The sequence below is a fragment of the Phyllostomus hastatus genome, unplaced genomic scaffold (genome assembly GCF_019186645.2).
Source record: "Phyllostomus hastatus isolate PE091 unplaced genomic scaffold, TTU_PhHast_1.1 phas_contig_40, whole genome shotgun sequence".
Lineage (NCBI taxonomy): Eukaryota > Metazoa > Chordata > Mammalia > Chiroptera > Phyllostomidae > Phyllostomus > Phyllostomus hastatus.
The window spans coordinates 91171730-91194074 of record NW_025333872.1 but is presented as its reverse complement, the minus strand read 5'-3'; the positions used below and the strand labels follow the sequence as shown (position 1 = coordinate 91194074).

Here is a 22345-nt window from a genome sequence, read left to right as displayed (position 1 = left end):
GTTGGTGGCTGCCTGCCCCTGCTCCCCGGGGGGAGAAGGAGAGGTTTGTTCACTGCTTACTGCAAAGGTGGTGAACCCTAAGCTCTGGGCTCTTCAGCAGCGGTGCCACCCACTGTGTGCAGAGCGGCAACCTGGGCTCATCGTGTTACACCACGGGACACGCTGGCAAGGGAAGCCAGCGCTCTCGTGCTGATGTTTCTGCTCTTTGCTGTGCTGTCGGGAGCCAACCCGTCTCTGGTCCACCGAGTCCCATTGTTTATGTTGTCATCCTCTGAGTCGTGACCAGCTGCCTTGCTTGCTTGCTGAGATCTCTTTGGGAGCTTGTGACCCCCTGCCGTTCTCTAAGGCTGGGCTTTTTTCCTGGCAAGAACCACAGCACTGTTATGAATTTCAGGAAACTTGACATTGGGCACAGAAACAATGTTTTACTGGACCATCAATTCCCAGTTTTGTCAACAGTTTTCCAAGCTTTTGTTTTTCCAGGAAGGCAACCAACAAATCCCTCTGGGCTGTCTGTTAGCCCATTTTGAAAAATCAAGTCTTGAGAAGCTTTCAGGTCCAAACTGAAGCTTACTTAACGCACTTTTAATTTCTATCCGCATGATGACTAGAGTGTGTTTTCTACCCCTGGAGGGAATTGAAGAGACTGTCTTTTCCAACTTGATCAATCTATGGTAGGAAGCAGAGGTTATTAGAGGTGAAGCGACATGCCCAACTATGTTGGCAGAGGGAAGCTAGCCTAATACTTTTATTTTTGCTTTTTGCGGCTACTCACTTTCACTTCCATTTTCCCTTTCCTCTTTGTGGTGCCATCCAAAGTTGCATTTGAGGCCAATAACAGTCTTGAGTACTTTTGAAGCTGATCAAGCTTTCAGACAATAACAGGCTTCAAAATCTCATTTGTTACAGAACCATAAAAGCAGAGCCACACAAAATACTTCTGATGACTCAGAGGCAAAGTTCCCCATTTACCTAAATCACAGAGCTCCTCCCCACCCCTCCCTCCACACTCCATTAATGGAATCAGACATACTGGGCTGCAGGTGTTACAAGGGGTCAGACGTGAGTAAACAAGAATGCAAGGAGAGATAGAATAACATGGTAGTTCAAAGGATCCAGACTCCATATGCTCTATGTTGCCACCTGCTTTTAATGGGGATTTATTTTTTCAATATATCATTTCATCTCATAAAAAGGAAGCTAGGGTGGTTACTTTTGACATTCCCTGGAAGATGTCAGCCCCAAGAGTCTGCACGGGGGAATCAATCAAACCTAGAAATGAGTCTTCATGTTTGTGAGCGTGCTGCCTCTATCTAGTTATATATATTGTTGCATTTTGTTTTTTAAGCTGGTGTTCTCCAACTTATCTGAGCAGGTGCTCAGATAAGTCCCACTCATCAGTCAAGCGATCCCAGAGCAGCCAGTGGTGGGGGAGGCCCGGCTCACCCAGCCAGCTGTGGGCTGACACCGGAACCTGTGTTTCCCGGCTTCCAGTCTGTGCTCTTCCGCAGAGAGCTAGGGATTAATTGTTCAGCATTGGGTATGCTTCTCACAGTCCAGTATATGTAGCTTTTAAAAGAAAGCTATTTTTCTCAAGGAAGTCTCATCCCAAACAAAAGAATGTGTCCATTATAAGGCTTCTTCTTAGCAACGCATAGTTTAAATCCGTGAAAACCTATCCGAAAGCTACATAGACTTTTTCCCCCTTTAGCATTGTAACCAGAAAGTGGTAAGCTTTAAAACAAAAGTGGAAACCCAAACAAAACACAGCCTGTTCTGCTTTCCTAGATATGCAGTTTCAGTATTTTGATTTATTTAGATCATATATTTTCAAGTGAGTGAGAGAACAAGAGCTCAGCAATGTTAGAAGACTGGTGAATGCCTGGCATCATGGGATGTTGCTGTGTATTCCAGTACAACATGGAATGTTGAGTAGATTTGTGTCTAACGGCAACTGATAGTCTCCAGTGCGTGTTTGGACACGGCTTAGTGAAACCTTCATTCTGTGAGATGTTACCAGGTGTCCTTTGAAAAACGGGCTGTGTGCTCAGGTAAGTTTGAGAACTTCAGCTTAAAAGCTCCCTCTCACACACACAGTAGGGCTTTTCAAAGCCTTAAAATACTAATACAGAGTATCAGTTCTCATGACCAAAAATAAGATAGGCAATATTTCCTAACATTTGTCCAAAGAGCTCTTTTTTTCTTCCATAGATCACATATTGACATTTCAGTACAGTAATGTTCTGTAGGAAGCTGGTAGAACTTGGGAGAAACTAAAATGTTGTTGGGAGAGTTGTCCCCTAGGATTCCCTAAGTATCAAAGGTTAACTTCCGAATTCCTGGAACATCTCTACCACGTAGGCAAAATGCTGATGCTTGAACAATTGAGACTTTAGTGACAAGGAAATCCTTGTATGCCAAAGCTTAGAAAGTTCTTTCTTTGGTCATATTGAAATCCCTTTCCCTGTAACTTTCCCCTTCAGCTTTCATTATTAGAGTCATATTGGATAAGTCCAATGATCTATTTGCATCCTGTTAATTATATGAAGATAATTATTTTGTCCAGAGTTTTCTATTTCCCAGGATAAACATGTGCACTTACTTCAACCATTTGTCACATTGAGGAATTTTAACTCAGTTCATCTCTTACTTGCTCATCTCTTAACACAACTTGATTTGTTCATTTCATTCCTGAAGTGTGTCGTCTATGAGAGCGAAGCTAATTTTTCTTTGTCTCTAGACACTAGGCTTCTGTTGATGCTGTAATTGCGACAGTTGAGGTGGAGCCTATCATATTGTTGATCTATGAAATGAAATCTCTGGGATTTTTTGGTTCATTTCTGCTATCATTTATCATTTATGTTTCTGTAGTTGGATTTTTGGGCTTACGTTTGTCCTTAGTAATTACTATAGCTTATGACTGGTTCATTGTCTTATTATCTAGATTATTCAGCATTCTTCACTGACTGGATATTTAAGATGGCAACCGAAGTTTATGAATCTACATCATTGTGTCATTGTATCCACATCATAATTCAACATAGCATAGCATTACAGAAATTAACAAAGGCTTGTCAAATCTCTGGTTAAAAATACTATTGATACTAGGTTAACTTGATTTTCCTGTCCTGCAACCCTCTAAGAAGATAAAATTGGTTTTGCCATAACTAATTCTTCTTAGAGAACTTAGTTGCCTCCTATAAATTACTACTGCCTTTCTAAGTGCTTTTTTCAAAATATATTTTAATAATATGATCTAGGTTCTAAAATCAGTGCAAAGCTAAATATTGTGGGGTTTTTAGTTGCCAGAAAGTTCCCATTAAAATTAGGATTCTCCCCTAGATTTTTAGGACTTCTCCCTTTTTTTTGCTTTTGAAGTCATGATTTGTGTTGCATTTAAAAGTTCTCAATGTTTTAAGATCACCAGGAGATTTGACCTCATTCAGAGCCTCCCAGCATTTTCCAATGATTATCTTTACCTTTATTGGCCTTAATTCCTTCTTAATAATGTTTCAGGACAAAGATCATTTGCTCTGAAAGAGAAACTTGAAATAAAATGACTTTTGAAGACGTTTGCCCTCTTTTTTGTCTTCCATTAATATTGTCTTATTCTTTGCAACTGACTAGCAGTAGAGCAGGAAACTTTCTTTTGAGAAGTCAGTGTGACGTTTCAGAGGAGATTTAGACTAACCTCAGGGCACCTGGGGCCTAGTTTCAACGCTCAGGTACGACTTCACGGACCTATGGCTAATTTGGGTGTTGGTGTTTCTTCATTTGTTAAACATGGGTGGTCGAGTTATATCAGTGGTTGTCAACTGGGGTTTTTTTGCAACATCTGCAGACATTTTGGCTGCTGCAACGGGAGGTGGGTGGATACTACTGACATCCAGCAGGTGGAGGCCAGGGATCTGCTAACCACCCCCCCGTGACAAAATGTATCAGCCCCCAAATGTCACTAGAGCCAAGATTGAGAAGCCTTGAGTTAAACCAACCTGAAAACTCCTTCGGCCCCATTATTTCACTTTTTAAAAACTGTTCTTTACAGGAGCTGTAATTCAGTCGCTTGGGGGGAAAAAAGGGAGGAGATGAAAAGAGTCAATCCATATTAAGCGACTTAGTAATATTGGCTTGTTGCCTGGCGCTGTGCTATGTACTTGTCATGAGCACTTAAACCATGTCCCTGTCCAAACCCAATGTTAGGTGCCCTAGTCATCGCCGTTCTTACCGATGAGAAAACTGAAATACAAGGAGTTTTTGGAAACTTACCCAGGATATTTAGGTAGAATATGGATAAATAAATGAGCCATCTAAAATTTTTAGGGTTTTATAATACACCTGCCATTCTTATCTAAATATAAACTTCCCGCTTACCTGATGAAATTTCAGGTCCAGTGTTCTAAGAACTGTGAATATTTTGCATCTGCTTGATACATCCAAATGCATTATTGGGATTTAAATGTTGATATTTACTTATAGTGTAGCCATTTGGAAGTTTATTTGTCCCATTGAATTTCTGAGGTAACCATACAAGTTCCAGTTGAAGCGTATGCTAGCGATACTGTACACTCCCATCTGCAGCATTTGAAGGTTTTATCTGTGACATGTATCTCTTTTATTTCCACAGAGTAGCTCCAAGGTGGCACTTTTTAAAAGTTGATGTCTTGAATTTGAATCAGCCCACATGTAACTGTATTTGGGTTTTTTTTCAGTCCAATATATTGTAGCTATATAAAGTTTGATAGATTTAATGGATTTCTAGTATCCCTAGGATTTTTTGTGTCTATATGGAAAACAGGGTAACAGGAAGAATGTAGCTGATTTTGGACAAAAAATGTGCTATGGGGGTCAACTCATTTTCCTTCTCCCCCTCCCTCCCTCCCTCCCTCCCTTCCTTCCTTCCTTCCTTCCTTCCTTCTTTCCTTCCTTCCTTCCTTCTAAATAAATACTGTGTTTTATATAGACAAATGACCTGAAGTATTTTTTTAAATACTTCTTTTTTAAAAAAAATTTTTATTTATTTATTTATTTTTGTTTGTTTTTAGAGAGGGAAGGGAGGGAGAGAGAGAGAGAGAGAGAGAGAAACATCAATGTGTGGTTGCTGGGGGTCATGGCCTGCAACCCAGGCATGTGCCCTGACTGGGAATCGAACCTGTGACACTTTGGTTCGCAGCCCATGCTCAATCCACTGAGCTATGCCAGCCAGGGCGATCTGAAGTATTTTTAATATATTCATTCTTATACTGAAAGGGCTGTTATTTTAAATTATGATGAAAACTTTTAGCTTCTTTTTATTTGATATTTGGTGATTATTCTATATAGGATAGAAAAATAAAGATTGGTGTCTTCCAAAACACTGAATCCCAATAAATGAGAATTTTAAAATTATAAATCATTATAATACAGCAATTTACCACTTAAATTTAGCCAAATAGAATGACATCTTATTTTAACTCAGTTTTTTTAAAGAAAAATATGTTGCTGTATTTTATCAGGTAGTTACATTAATAGAAACAACAAGCACAGGACAATGCCACAGTGATGACATTAGTCAATCCAATGATTAAAACTCAAACTCCCTAAAAGATCAGAGTATTTAGCCAGGGATGTCTCTAGCTAATTTATGTTATCAGCGTCTTCTATACAGTTTTGTTACACAGAATAATCTTCTGGTTCAACGGACTGGTGTGACGGTTGAGAAAACTAAGTCCTTGCAAGATGGGAAGTTTTGTTTCATCACACACTCAGGCGGAGGGTGACAGCCAGAACATTCACCTGGCTCACTGCCCCGATCTTCCCCAGTGCCACCACCCCACCCAGCTGCTTTCTCTAGTAAGACAGATGTGATTGCAGTCATAATCTCAAAGGGCAACTAATAAAAACACCAAATGAACCTCTCTGACATGAATAAAAAAACCGAACTTGTGAAAAAGCAAATGCTATCATTCAGTGAGAGTTAATATGACTTTACTGATATCAAAAGATTTTAGTTCAAATAATTTGAGCCCATATAATGATCACCAAGACCCTCAATATTAAATTTCTAATTCCCCATGGTATTCATGAACCTATGTGAATGCTTATCTTTACACCCTGACACACAAGCACTCTGTAAATACATCTAACAAACATACATAAAGATGTTGCGGCATTCAAATTGTCAATAGATAAAGTCTGATATTCAGTTCTAAGAGCAACCACTGAGAAGAGTGAAAAGTAGGCTGGAGGGACAGTAGGGCGTATCGATTGAGAGACTGAGTCATAAGATCAAATTAAATGGATTCATTCCTCAGCTGCTACTTTTTAACTAGGATCTTGGGCAAGTTAATTCCTTAAACATTGATTTTCTCAATTGTAGAAATAATCATACGTCATATGACTAGATAAGATATACTGGGCACAAACTGGTCAATAAATGTCGTTGCTAGTAGTCTTAAAGTCAAATGTTTTTCTGGGAATAAACCTATTTCCAATGGAATAATAGGTTTTCCTCCCAGCCAATTTATCAAAACATACCAAGGTCCTGCTATGTATGAAAGGCATTTTTCATTTTGAACCCAAATATACTCTAGCATCACACGTGCACAGAGGCGCACCCATACCATGCGCGTGCGCACACACACACACACACACACTCACGGCTGGGACCGTCTCCTTTTTAAACCATAGAACTAAAGAGTAGTCATTTTGATTTTATTAACAGGACACACATTAGTGTGGTCAAGCTCTGTGATTTCATAAGCTATTCTTATTTAGAGTTTTATCATGAGATTGCAATTCTTTCCTTCTCAAATTAGCTCTCCACAGATGTTTTATAAAAAAAACCAAGACTCAGCTTTGGAGAGTCACGTGGTTGACTTCTTTAACAATTAGGCTTCTGCTTTTAGTTTAGCTGGTGATAATATGGTTTTATAGTTAGTGCAAATGCAAAGTATCTCTTAATTTTTTGACTTGCTGCTTGGATTAAAATATCAAGAAAGTACTTTAAAACTACCTTTGCCATATTAGTGAAAAGGAGTAAGCAGGAGGCACCAGAATGTTAGCTTTCCCACCAATGTAGTACTTTCTTCTATGAGACTTACTGCTACATGTAATAGAAAGTTAAGGCTTTGTCCAAGAGTAACAACATCATTTTACTAAACACAAGGTCCATTTGGTGAAAAAATTTATAAGCAATCAGCTTGATAGAAATGGTTGTTCAGATTAACCACAAAAGTGACTTTGGTAGTCTTTGGATAAAGTTATAGTTTAGTGTTCTATTTGAAATACAGACTCCTGGACCTAGCTTCCACGCGGTGAACCAGAATTTCTTAGAAAAGTTCTTCAGGACTCCCACTTTCTGGAGCTCATTATAAAGCTTGGGAACCACTAGATGAGACCATACCATTTATATTTGAGTGCAAAATGGTATTGTGTGGGAAGGCAGAGGAAAGCTTTGAATTCATATTAGCAGCTCAGACATTTACCTGGGCTCTGCCTCTTACTGGTGGTGCAATCTTGTTAATCACTGAACCTCTCTGAGCATTTCGTTTTCCCTGTTTACCAATCAGGGTGGTTACAGGAGGCCAAGGCGGTGGTGCACGCGAAGAAGTTTTATTTTGTGTCCAGTGATACAGATGTAAGGTGGCATGATTGTTACTGTTATAGTTAACACGCACTCTAACTAATAATCCAACTGATCTAATAAAGTTGTTTTCCCATGTAACATTAAACACTTTAAGTCATAATCTAGGTGTCGAAACAGAACACGCATTACGGAACGTGATCGGGGTGGAAGACCAGCAGTGAAGACAGGTTCCATGCAGCGGCCGGCATCTCAGATAGAAGTGTTCTCCGCAATGTGGAGTCCAATAAGGACAACAGCAGGGTGGCGCCTGCACAGAGAAGTCAGACTGCATGGTGAGCACATGGACAGTGAGTGCTCACGTGGGAGTCTGCTCAGCAAAGAGCCAGTAGCTGTGAAGACCATAAGCCGGACATAAATACACCAGGCATGGAGTGCTACAGCTGGAGCAGTGGCTGAGCCCCAAAATACTCCAAGAACATGGCACCATTTTTTTTCCATACTTAGCCAAGGCAAGATCTCCTTGGACACTGAAAGCAGTTCTTGGCCTCCTCATCAACAGCACTTGTTAAAAATAAAACTGAGACAGCACAAGTGCGAATAAACACGTTTTTGAACAGTATAACTTCTGATCAGAGGATTAGCCAATAGAAAATGAAGAACCACTCCCATGAGTATTGTCTAGGCCCTTCTGAAGGGTGAGCCTGACATTGCCAGAACCCTTCATATCTCCTGAAATATCACGAGCCCTCGGGTTATTCATTTGGTCAACAGACCTTTCTGGGCTGATCTGTAATGTGCCGGACACTGTGCTCGGTAGATACTGGAGGCACAGGACGGCAGATGCGGCTCGTGACCTCGGGAAGCAACGGCTTGCCTGTCCCTTGCGGCACGCACCTCCTTTAGAAGGTTAGCAAAAGCGGCTGCAGCTACTTCTCTCCCTATCCCCACACCCCTTTGCAATGTGACAGCAGCTTCTACCACCAACAGGCCGAGTCTGTGTTCCACCCCTTGAATCCCGAACCTGGGACCCCCACGCAAACATGATAGAGGCAGCCATTCTTGCTGCGGTCATCCTAGATCAGCCAGTTGACAGCAGGCCTGGCTACGGCTGCTGACCACAGAGTGAGTCCTGCTAAGGCTGGAAAAACTGCCTGGCCCACTCCGGTCCCAGTTACTGATTTATAGAATCTCCAACTCAAAATTGGCACCTTTGAGCCACTAAATTTTGGAATGACTTGTTATGCAGCAAAAGCTAACTGAGTAGCTCTTCACTACGTGAGTATGACTCAAGAGTTAATTTCGGGCACAGACGTTTGTCATATGGCTTATCAAATTACCTTGATAAGTGCCAACTCTCCACTTCACTTTGCGCTGTGTGGGCTGGGTCTCAGTGTACAGCTGTCAGAATACAGACACCCTGGGAAGGTTTGATATTGGGCCTCTGATCTGCAGAATATGAAGTGGACTAATGTGCTTGAGGTGTGACATATATAGGATAATACATTTCTCGGAGAAAACACAAATACGCAAGCGGACATAAACATCTAGGAAAATACAAAATTCAAACAAGCATTTCAAAAGTTAATGCGAATCCAATTAGCTTTGTTTTCCCAGCATGATGGCTCATGCTGTTCAAGAAACACAACAAAAACAACCTTTTTGTCAGATGCCGAATTCGTACAATGAATCAATTAGGTCCTGCAGACACAGACATAAAGTCTCCGATTTTTCCTTCAAATAATTGTATTATTTTGATGTATTATTGAAACCACCACCAAAGGCTGATGTATCGTCCCAGATGTCAGTGTAACTGGCTTGATTCTAATGATCACATTAGTGGAGATTAGCGAAAGGATCTTTGATTTATCTTCATTTTCAAATATGTCAGAGTGTCTTTTCCTCCTTTCCTGGCAGCCACTCCTCTTTGTCCGGCTCTCCCAGCTGGGCGTTTTGGGAAGGCTGCCAGTTCCCGGGCTAATGCGTTTCTGCTGTGATCTGACACTGATGCTGCTTCACGGAGGCAGCGATGAAGATAAGCGCTAATTGGATGTATTTTTAAAGCAAACCTTTTAGTTACTTAGAACAGAGCTTCCCCAATTAGCTTCCTTGCTCGTCTCTCTGGCTATGCAGGAACCACACCAATGTGGAAGAGCTGCATTTGGAAGGGAGTCAAGGGCCCGGGGCGTCTGAAGGGCCGCCAGGCTGAAGTCAGGAGAATTGCTAGCCGCGGGGCTGGGGGCGCTGAATTGCCGGGAGAGCAAGGCGAGTGAAGGATGCTGGGAGGATCAGAAGTGACCAGAGGCCCCGGTCATGGTCCAGGGTACACTACCTACAGCCACACCCTCAAGTGCCAGAAAGCAGGGGGAAGGTCTGGGGAGCACTGGAGGAGAAAGAACCAGTATTTTATACTGGCCATTCTGTGCTCCGATGGAAGTATTTTGCTGCAATGCAACAAATTGTAACTTTAGTTTGGAAGTGAGACTTTAAAATTGGATTCTTTAATATAGTGCCCTCAGGTTGAACAAAATCTACTTAAATCCCTGCCCTCTTTAGGTTACTCATAAGCTTTTGATAGCCGCTGAGAAGGAGAGCGGCTTAGTAACCGGGGAAGGTTTGAAAGTCTTGATGTGGAAAAAAATAGAGAAAAGAAGCAGGGTAGAAACACATTTCTTTCTGGCTTTTATTTCTGCGATGGATTTAGAAGTGAGACATAATAAGCTAATCTCCCTTTGGTTGGAAGTGGGCCTGCCATCATTATCTCAGACTTTCTAGGAGAAGCCAGTTCCCGTGTTCGTTTCAGCATTATTTAATGTGAGGGGTATGAGGATTCCTGACCCCGATGACCCACATTGCATTAGTCCAATTAGAGAGTGACTCTGGGCTCAGGCTGGGTGGCTGTAGTGGGCATAATGGCGGACGGCCAGGTGGGGCGTGGTGGAGGGACAGCAGAGAGAAAGCACCAGCCGACTCTCCCTTTGCCTCCTGGATTTTGCCTTCCTGTGATTTTTATGGAAACGTCTGTCCCCACAGACTTACCCCTGACGCTAGGAACTTCATCTAAGCTTCTGACTCAAGATTTCACTGCACAGGAAGTTTAAATTTGAGTTCTGGGTTATGAAATTACACAAGCTGTGATTTTTGGATGCTAGCACCATTATTTGAAAATGTACTTACTTAAATTAATATCAATATTTAAGCGATACGTTTGATTTGCTTTAAAGGTCAGACTCCAAATTTTGCAAATGCGCTTAATAAGCCAATATTAGCTTAGAGACAGATTTTTTTTCTCTGATTTCTCATATAGTTACCATATTGTGGGTAAATCTTGAATAATCTTTCATACAGGCCATGCTCTTCACTCCCCTGCACACAGAAATACACCTTGCAACAAATCATCACTCCTCATTTTTTTCTTCTTTTCTCTTTTGCTGTAACACCAATCTCTGGGAACAGCTTGTACCCATCACCACAGTCAGCAGTGTGCTGATTCTTTCTCTTTAACCATAGATTTGGAGCAGGACTGGCACTTGAGAAGTGACCCCTGTCATATTAGAGCGATGTGCATAAAGTACATGACATTGAGGGGGAAAACGAGAAGACTTCTAGATCAGGATCTCTTCCAAAGTATGCTAAATGTCATTAATTTTGCAAAGAAGAAAAAGCTATGAAGATAATGATTTTTAGAGGCTGTACAGATTTCTAGTTGGCATATCTCTACCTCTGAATGTCTACATACAGTTATATAGAGCTCAGTTTATAAATAAAGTGGCTTTCCAACACAATGATCAGAATCTGTGCCCTTCCTCCCTCAGTCCTCATGCTGAACCTCAATCCCCTCCTTCCTGGTTTTTTTTTCTGATGGATTAAAATCTTGGATTCATACAAAGCTCTTTAATTTCATGTCATCACCAGTAGGTATAATTAATTCTAGAAGCTACATACCTGATGGTTCGTCCTATCCACCGTGTTGGCTGTGGAGGGATGATCTCTAGTGTTCTGACGATTTCGAGCGGAGTTTTGCTGCTCAATGGTGGAGGAAGTTGGGATACAGAACTCTCGGAAGCATCGTTTGAAGTTTTCATCCAGAAACGCATAAAGGACTGGATTCAGGCAGCTGTTTGTGTAACCTAGGGCAATACAGAAGTGCCAGGAAACAGTCTGAAAAGTAGTTTCTGGGATGGTTATCAAGGCTTTAATGATGACGTAAATGTGAATGGGAGTCCAGCAGACGATGAACACAGCTACGACCACCAGCACCATCCTGGTGATTCTTCGAAGATTCCTGTCTTTTTCTTTGGAGCCAGAGAGCATACGGACGCTCTTGAGGCGTAATATCATCAGTCCATAGCACACCGTGATGATGAGGACGGGCATGACGAAGGCAAAGATGAAAACGCAGATTTTCAGTAGGTTTTCCCAGTACCAGGTAGGGTGAGAGAATGCTAGTGTACAATCTATGGAACCTAGGTGAAAAGAATTATAAGGAAGAATTAGCAGCAACATTTAGTTATGTCATTAGATATTAGCATTGCCATTTTGCTTACTAATTTATCACCTTGACTTGAGCTAACTTAAGGCTATTAATACACAAGCCAAAGTATTTAAAGAAACTCTGGGAGAAACTCAGCTCTTTGGTGATCTTCAGGGAGAGTTATTTTTATTTTTTTTTCTAAATATCTCATTCTGCTGTCCACTTTGACCACATTAAGGTTGCATTCAAGTCAACAATTAAGGGCCTCCCATCATAAGCTATATAATCACTGCCCAAAGTCTTTAGGACTTCCCAGATAATGGATGTTTTCACTTCACTTTCGTTGGGTGGTTTGTCATTCTGATAAGAGGTCTAGAAAGATAAATTTGCTATGTAGGCAACCACTTGAAATTGTAAAATAGGTCTCCACTTAATGCTTTTAGGTTTAAGCTCTAATTACTCTTGAAAGAGCTGTATTTTTATTTTCTCATCATCTTGATGAAATGCAGAGAAATCAGGAGCCAGTTGATTATATTCTCTTGCAATGTTTACTGGGCTTAAAAGGGAAATTTTAATTTAGAAGTATTCAAGGGCATTTTGCTAGAAAAACAATCATTAAAGTTACAATTTGACTAAGACTTTGGATATCTCCACGAATTCTACTTAGTTCATGAGTTCACTGACATAATCGATCTCTTAAATTCTCCAGTCCTCAAGTCTGCAACATGACTCACCATGCCTGTATTTTGTCGTTGCCATGAACATAACGGGCAGGCCAATGGCTGAAGAGAGGATCCAGTTGCAGACGTTGATGATTTTGGCATTGCGGGGAGTACGGAAATCCAGAGCCTTGACGGGATGGCAGACTGCAATGTAGCGATCAACGCTCATGGTACAGAGGGTAAAAATGCTGGTGAACATGTTGTAGTAATCTATGGAGATCACTATCTTACAGAGGATGGTTCCGAACGGCCATGTTCCCATGAGGTAATTGACACTTTGGAATGGCAGGGTACTGGTCGCCAAGGCATCTGCCAGGGCAAGGTTAAAGATGTAGATGTTGGTGGCAGTCTTCATTTTGGTGTATCTAGGAAGTGAAGGAAGAGGCCACGTCAGAAAAAGACAGCAGTGTGAAATACACATAAGCTTCCAATACTTATTTTAAAAATCTCAGGATTAGCAGAAAGCATTTGAGATTTGTCATGGATAAACTCGTTTCTAATACTAGATTGGCTATTTATAGCCATTTGCATATAGGCTACATATATAATTTCCCTACCGATCAGTTTTCTTACCTGCAAAATGGGTATGGCAATAGGTGCCATACTGATTCATTTATCATGTGCCAGCCACAGGAAGCTCTCAGTCAAGTATCCAGACACTGAATAATAATTCATTTTGATCCTAAGTACATAAAATTCATATATATCCATATATGCTTAAAATTGTGGAGCAATGTAACTATAAAAGAATGTCTGGAAGACGTCCAGCCATTGTTAATGTAATGAGAATGGTTTGCACAACATTGATGTAACCTGGCAGCCAAGGCCAGTGGACTGGAATGAGCATGTGTGAACAATGACAACTTCACTGTAGTAGTCAGTGAGGGCCATAGATGCCGTTTAGTGAGCATGTGTACTGTGAGGCCATTGCATTCAAAATACTGTTTGATGCATCTGTATCAAATTTTGCATTAAGCTTGAACATTCCTCTGTGGGAACTATTAGGATGATTCAGAAGCCTGCAGCTATGGGCAACTGGTGACTGGCAGCTTCATTACGATAATGACCCTGTTCATGCATCATATCTCATGCAGACTTTTTTTGTGAAACATAAAATCACCTGGGTGACTCAGCCCCCCTATAGCCCAGATTTGGCACCTTGTGACTTCTGACTTTTTCCAAAACTAAAATCACCTTTGAAAGGAAAGAGATTTCAGACCATTGATGAGACTCAGGAAAATAAGATGGGGCAGCTCATGGTGACTGGAAGAACTGTGTGAGGTCCTGAGGTACCTACTTTGAAGGGGACTGAGGTGTCATTGTCTTATGTGTAATATTCTTTTTATCTTCTTCAATAAATATCTCTTTTTCATGCTATATGGCTAGATACCTTTTGGAAAGACCATATATATAGAATATATATGCACACACACATATGTGCATGCACATGCACTTACACACACCAGCTATTATGGGGGCATAGAGATGAGGCAAAGAGACTAGACAGGTTAAGACAAGGAAAGAAGGAATGCATCCTGGGAATGCAAATGCACAAGTCTGCTCTTACAGTTGCTAGGCAGAGAGTATCTAAACAAAGGCACAAAATTGAAATGGCATGATGTCTGTTTGGCACAGCTAAAAGGTGAAATCCCAGCAGGGAATGACAATGAACTTGATAGAAGAGGAATACAGAGGCCAGTTCATGGAGGGACTTGTACACCATGGTAAAAGGATTAGGCTTTATCCAATCTGTATTGGGGAAGTAAGGTTGTTTGTTTTGTTTTTATTTTTTAATAGCTTTAGTTATTGTATAATTAAAGTGTACAATTTGATAAGTTTTGACACATGCACACATTTGTGAAACTATTACCATAATCAAGATCAGGGATTGGCAAACTATGGCCTACAGACTCAGTTGGATTGCTGCCTGTTCTTGTAAATAGTTTTATTGGAACACACTCCTACCACTTAATTACTTCCAATCTATAGCTGTTTCAGTGATACAACTGCAGAATTGAGTACTTGCAAACAAGACTCTATGACCTGCAATGCCTAAAATATTTATTATCTTGCTTTTTACAGTAAAAAGTAAACTCTTTATCAAGATCATGAGCATATCAATTATCCTCAAAAGTTTCTTTGTGAAGGTCTTTAAACTTTCCATCCTACCCATCCCTGCCTTAAATCCCACTCCCAATGATCCTTAGGCAATCACTGATCTTGATTTGTCTTCTGTCATTGATTAGTTTGCATTTTCTAGAATTTTATGTAAATAGAATCATTGAGTATATCTTTGTGGTTTTTTTGGTCTACTTTCTTTCATTCAACATAATAATTTTGAGATTCATCCACATTGTTGCATGTATTAATAATTCATTTTTAATCACAGAGTGGTATTTCACTGTAAGAACATGCCATAACTTGTTCATACATTCATTTAACAATTGGAATTGAGTTGGGTCCTATTTTTAGATATATAAATTAGCTGTTGTGAACATTCATGTACAAATATTTTCTTGAAAAAAAGTTTCCTTTCTCTGGGATAAGTATCTAGGAGTGTTATATGTGTTTACAGCTGCAGAAATTAGAACTACCACATGGAAGGAATGCTGACAATACTAAGACATTTTACCCAATGGTAGAAGAACACCTTACAAATATATTGTCAGATATATTTGACATTCCACATCTGTTTACCCTCATTTTCCACTCTCAGTCCACATGCATTGCAATGGGCTCTAATACTAGTTCAGGATATAAAGATGTAAACTGATTGGGACAATGGGGGACATTTAGTGATGCTTCAATGTCTCATGTTTCAAACAGAGTCAATGAGGTTATTTGAGTACTTCTGGTGAAAGAGTGTATTATTTTTCCCACAGGACCCAAACCTTAAATGATGGAAAGTATGCAGTTCTGGAAGGGCCTGTCTGAAAATGGAGCCAACTCAGAGCATGCAGAATTGACAGAGAGAGAAACCCACAGCTGATGCCAGATTTCCTTGGACTTTTTATTTCAAGGTGAAATGAGTTCTATGTAATCTCTAGTTTGTATTTATTGTTTTTCACATAAAATTAAGAGTCTAACCCATTCAGCCTGAGATAGCTCTTGGTTGGAAAAGATGGTATTACAGACTCATTTGTTTGGGGCCTTAATTCTTCATGCCATTTCTCCAATAATTACTACTTAAGAAAAGACATCATTGATTATGACCCATTTGTGCTAAATGAAGACACACTGAATAAATTACTTGTGTATGTTGATGGGTTTTGCAAATATTTTGTTATTTTATTTTTAAGTTAATTCTAGAATTGCGATGACCCTATCTCAGTGTAGAAATAAAACCGACCAATGGAGCTTAAAAAAGAGGAAGAGCAAATTCTAGAATCCAGTTTGCCAGTTTTGTATCAAGTCAAGCCCTTTGCATGGGTCAGCTACCTTTTCTGGGAGTTCACAAAAGAGACAATTGGAATGCACAGAAGACCTTCACCTCCTTTTGGGCTGATTTTCTGCTCTTGAATGTTTTTACCAAATGGCGTTTTTCTTCCTTTTGCTAATATAGCAGAAGATGAAAGCTACGTAATTCAGTAAGGATTCATTCAGCACTGTGTTTAGGAAGATACCTGTCTTATATCTGCTACAACTTTCATGCCCACTTACACTCATGTAAAGAAATTTACATTTTTTATGGAGGAAAACATTCCCTAGAATATCATCTTTTTTTTAAGTAAAAGGGATTTTTTTTAAAAATTATTTTATTGTTCAAGTACAGTTGTCTGCATTTACCCCCCACCATTCTACCCCAGCCATCCCCACCTCCCTCCCCTGCTTCACCCCCCTTGATTTTACCACATGTCCTTTATAGTTGTTCCTGAAAACTCTTCTCTCCTTCCCCCCTATTATCCCCTCCCATCTCCCCTCTGGTTACCATCAGATTGTTCTTAATTTCAATGTCTCTGGTTACATTTTGCTTGTTTCTTTATTTTGTTGATTAGGTTCTTCTTAAAGGTGAGATCATATGTTATTTGTCCCTTACCACCTGGCATATTTCACTTAGCATAATGTTCTCCAGTTCCATCCATGCCGTTGCAAAGGGTAGGAGCTCCTTTTTCTCTGCTGCATAAAATTCCATTGTGTAAATGTACCACAGTTTTTTGTTGTATTAATTTACTGATGGACCCTTAGGCTGCTTCCAGCACTTGGCTATTGTAAATTGTGCTGCTATGAACATTGGGGTGTATAAGTTTTTGGGGGTTGGTGTTTCAGGATTCTTAGGATATAATACCAGTAGTGGAATTGCTGGGTCAAAAGGCAGTTCCATTTTTGTCCTAGCCACAGCAATCAGACAAGAAAAAGAAATAAAAGGCATACAAATTGGAAAGGAGGAGACAAAACCGTCATTGTTTGCAGATGACATAATAGTGTACATAGAAAATCCTGTAGACTCCAACAAAAAAACTACTCAACCTAATAAATGAATTTTGGCAAAACAGCAGGATACAGTCAATAGTCAGAAATCAAAGGCATTTTTTGTATGCCAAGAATGAAATAGCAGAAACAGAAATCTGGAATATCATCTTTTAATACCCATGATCAATTGGATAAATCCAAGGAAGTAAAGGCACTTGTTCTACACTTCAGGTTTTATTTAGATTACAAAAGTGATCATGTGAGTAACTACCTGAATTTCTCCTTTGTTAGTTATCAGTTCTATTTTCATATCCCAGGCAAATGTGTGTGTGTGTGTAGGAGAGAAAGAGAGAGCTCAAAAGCAATCAAAACAAAAATCAAAATCATTGATATATTCTTATTAGGTATTAACAAAGAACTGTATATTAGTTTATTCTCTGGTATGTTCTTCACTAGCTCAGTGAAGGAGGGCATGGGATTTCTCACTTTTCTATAAAATGTTCTAAAACATTTTATTTACATTTATTTCAAAGTGGTTTTGTGTGGTCAATGAACAAATTTACAATGAGCTTATACTAGCAAAAGGCAAGAGTAGCAACTCAGACCTCTGAGCCCTGCAGAGAGAAAAGTAATGATTGTTTACTAGATTTTCTCACAAGAGAGGGCAAAGAGGCTTATGGAAAATTAGACAAAGATGTACCTCCTTCCAGAGGCCAATTGGCTCCTTCTGTCTCTGTGACACCAGCTGTAATGACCAGCAGAGTCTTTTTGGTTGGGGGTTTCTCTCTCTTTATCCACTCCCACTTCATTTTTTGTTCTCTTCATATTCTCACTTTCTTCTTCCTCCCTGTCCCATTAATGACAACTCATGAGAGAGGCATCTTTCAGATAGAGTGAGGAAAAAAGCTGCCTTCTTGAAGCTACAGATAAACTTTATCAATAGAAAATGTGAAGTGAATAACTGATCATATTTTTATTTTTGCATTTGGTGCTACAAAAACTTAGAGTAAAATGTGTGTCTCCTCCTAATAATTATGCAGAATCCTAACACCATCAGAATCTAATGCATTCCTGTAGTACTAACTTCTCTGTTAACCATGTTATTTCTCTTTTGGTTTCCTATTTCCCTATTTTCCTTTCTATTTTTTATATTTTATTTTGTGCCTTTTTGTAAGGCTCTTCCAACTTTCTTTTGGGAATTGGGAACTGAGGTGGAGGATGGGAGAAGAATATGGCTTTATGTCCCTCCATGTGTGCCATTTCTCTGGGCACATGGAGAACAGGATGTGAAAAGAAAGGTTTCTACAAGGCCAAGAGGCTTTGCTTAAGCATTTTTAAATTATACCTTTTGGAAGTGCTAATTTCCTGCTTAATTTTACTTCTGATCATTTTATTTCAGGACATGAATAGCATTTATCCTATCAGAAGTTTATATGAAAAATCATGTTTTGCTTTCTTGATTCCTGTGTTCTGTGATAACTAATATTTATGTAGAGACCATGAAATATATTAATTACTATGCTAAACCCTCTAATGTATTTAAGCCATTATTGTAGGATGAAATAGTCTTATTTGTGACTTTAGATTTTTGTTTGCAGATGTTAGAGATTATTCATCTCTTTAGACCAAATGACTTCCAAAACAGCACCAGAGTATCTATCTCAGGAGCTACTGCATTTTGTTTTCTAGAAAAAATGTTTTGTTTTTCTTATGAAGAACTGGTTTTTAGAGCTTAGAAATTATTTGTTTTCAAGTTTGAGAGTTCTAAGAGAAAATAAAATTCCTTCTATTTTAAAATCTGTAGTTTTCTATGTAAAAAATCAAGTACGTATTGCCACTAACCTCAAATAAAAGTATATCATTAGGTATTTCTTAAATATTGAAAGAATAAAAGAGATGACTTCAAAATATGATAAAATAATTTTATCAATACTAATATTACAAAATTGCTTTCTGGAGAAGCTTAAAATTTAGATTATAAATTTTTAGAGGGCACAGTAAAATTATAATCTATTATACATAGTACAATAAATATAAAGCTTCATCAGTATTTTTGGTGATGATATTGTCCATATAATCACCCACCATAAGTAAAATATAAAAGATAGCATGAGCATAAAAGTTAAAAGAAATAAAAATAAGAATAAATAATCCATTCAGCATAGAACCCAGCACAAGATGAACTCAAGCAAATGCTTGTTGAAGGGAATTTAAGACTGGAGGTAGGGTTTGGGTGATTTTATATTTTTGTGGTAAGATGAAATAAACTTTTTGAAGGGAAATCACAAGCTCTTGAAGTAAAAGCGATCAGGGAATATTCTTTTTGCCTGGTCAGTTTGTTGTTAAAAAGAACTCTGGCCACAGGTCATGAACGATTAGAAGTCAGGTCTGAAAGATGCTTTCAAGACCACGCTGTTTGATCCCCCTGCTTCAGAGACAGAGGACCTCAGGGACAGAGTGATGCACACACATCTGAGATTCCCCCCCAGAAATATCTGGCCTACTCTCAGCTCAAAAAAGATAAGCATGCAAAACTTTTTCATCTTCTTTTCAAAAACGGCAATCCTGGGGCTACTAGAAATACTGAGACTTTTTTTTTATATTGAACATTGTAACAGAATCATATTTGTTAATAAGAGAGCTGAGTTTATTCTATTTCTTTTGCTCTTTAACAATCCATTGTTTAAACCTATCAGTTCTAGGTAGTTAACTCACAATCAGTCTATTAAGTTCTTTGACTACCTTTCCAACTTCCTTTTTTAAAAAAGATTTTATTTATTTATTTTTAGAGAGAGGGGAAGGGAAGGAAAAGGAAAGGGAGAGAAACACTGATGTGTGAGCAAAACATCGATTTGCTCTCTTGAGCATGCCCCCAACTAGGGACTTGGCTTGCAAACCAGGCATGTGCTGTGACCGGGAATCAAACTGGCAACCCTTTGGTTTGCAGGCCGGTGCTCAATCCACTGAGCCACATCAGCCAGTGCTACCTTGCCAACTTTCTTTTGAACATCTGCACCTGCTATTGGCTTCTCAAATGCAGTACTTCCCAAAGTGTGGCTGTTCTTTGTCGTTCACCACCACCACTGCCATCACCACAATCAGTAACAGCAAAATAATCAGTCGCAATTGTTGGAGCTAGGATTTGAGCTCAGGTTATTTGCGTCCTTAGCTGCAATGCTTTGCTAGTTAATAACCATCTCCTATTCTTCCTGATTGCTTTTTCTTGTTTCATGGAATACTCTCTTTCATTCCTCTGAAGACATTAAATGGGAGTCATTTTAAAGTCTTTGTGTGATTGCCTTTTCATTATTTCCTCGTGTGTAAATTCTTTTGTTTGTTGTGTCCTCCCCTCAAGCCTTTCATGGTATGGTCATTCATTGAAAATATGATCATATTTCTTTTGGGTTGACCCTTGAGGTCAATATTCCTTGGCAGATTGTTCACTGCCTCTGTGGTGTAGCCCCACTGGGGCCAGGGGCTGGAATTAGCTCCCGAGTCTTGTGCACTGTACTTGCGTACAGTTTTCAGTAAGAATGGAGGATGGTGTAGGCTTGAGGGAGACACAGTATCCTGGTGGCTACCTTCTAATCCTCCAGAGCATTGCTGGTCTCCCAGGGACAGCCAGTATCTCTGCCCCAAGCATCAGTCTTTAAATGGACATTGTTGGCTCTGTCTAGCCTGTGGACTGGGAAACACACCCAGGGCCAGCTAACATGGCTGTGGTGACTGCAGAAATCTACCCCATTGAGGAAACCCCTTTTCCTGAATTCATATTTCAGGAACGAAGTCATCACCGTCTCTAACACTCTTGATCTCTCTGTCTGTTGGCTCATTCATTCTTTTCAAAAGGAGGAGAAGTGACTTACTTGTTTGTATGTTTAGGGTAAAGGATTGGCACAGCTCCATACCTTCCCTTGTCTCTTTCCGAGATTCAGCTGCTCAAGGGAAACACAGATTATATCCAACCACTCCAGGTGCTAAATTCTAAAGGATCTGGTCCCCATGTAAAAAGGTCACCAGTGAACCAGGTGTGTGACTGGGTGTGTTCGTGCATTTCATTCTACAATTAGAATCAGGAAGCCATTATTACTGCACAGCGAAGTCACAACCACCAGCAAAGTATTTACCAATAATAAAGATGATTTTTCTTCTCCATCGGCCCATTAATTCTGTTTGATCTCTCAGGTGGTCTGAACATCATCAAGGAAATAAGCAGTGACATTCAGTCAGGCCCTTTAAACATCCACATTGCCTACCAAGAATTTCACTGTGATGTTCACAAATTTGTGTGTGGCTTTTCCTTGATTTATTGCTTCAATTTTTCTAAAAGTCGCTCTAGAGTTTGGCAGGCTAGGGATGGAGTCCTGTGCTTATTCTGCATCCGCCATCCTGAAAATGATAGATTGCACAGCAATTACTTCACACATGTTTTTTATCTGAGCATTGAATAAAAGCAGATATTGTGCTATTACTGAATTTGAGAAAAACCTTCAACCTTTTGCATGTTGCACATGAAATCTTAGTCTTTGTAATTAATGTGATAATAATATTGAAATTATGTTGTTTTTTTCATCTGTAAGCTTCTGGAGTATAGAGACCTTGGTCAGTCTGTACTGTACTGTTCTGCCTGCGTGGCTGCCCAACATGATGAATTCTCTTGACCCTAAGCCTACATCTGTTTATCTCTTTAAATAAGACATTCCTGTGCATCTCATACCCTTAAGGCATACCCCTCTCCCTGCTGCCATAGAAGTAAATTCTGCTTTTCCATCTCCTGTCAGTCATCTTACTACTGCCCCACACCGATCCCCATTTTTATCTCTCCCTATTGCCTGAAGAGAAGAAAAGGTAGCGTGCAGACAGCGGTGAGGCGGAGCACTGGTGGGAAAGAGGAAATCCCCGGAGAGCTCTCAGGGAGCTAGTTGCATCCAGAACCACCAGACCGTGGTATTCATTTTGGAACATAATTCTTTACAGTGCCGACCTTAGATGCAGACTACAATGCAACACGACAAAAAAAAGACATTTCTATAGCCAGTCCTGAACAGAGATCCAATCGAATTACCTGAACCATAAAAATGCCAAACATTTCCCTCTCCTGGATGACATTAAGTGACCAGTGCTTCTTATTCAATGACAGCTTTAGCCCTACTTGGTTAGTTCTGCCTCCTAGATAAG

The 22345-nt window shown here is 39.7% G+C and overlaps 1 protein-coding gene across 1 annotated transcript in view; it reads right to left on the bottom strand.

Annotated features, from left to right (window-relative positions):
- Window positions 1–8965: 8965 nt before the first annotated feature.
- OPRM1 (opioid receptor mu 1) overlaps window positions 8966–22345 on the bottom strand; it is a 35293-nt gene continuing 21913 nt past the window's right edge. The window contains exons 2-4 of the mRNA XM_045843426.1: window positions 12770–13122; window positions 11507–12027; window positions 8966–9010 (exon numbers count right to left, since the gene is read on the bottom strand). Coding sequence (XP_045699382.1) covers window positions 8966–9010; window positions 11507–12027; window positions 12770–13122 — 919 coding nt within the window. The remainder of the gene's footprint in view (window positions 9011–11506; window positions 12028–12769; window positions 13123–22345) is intronic.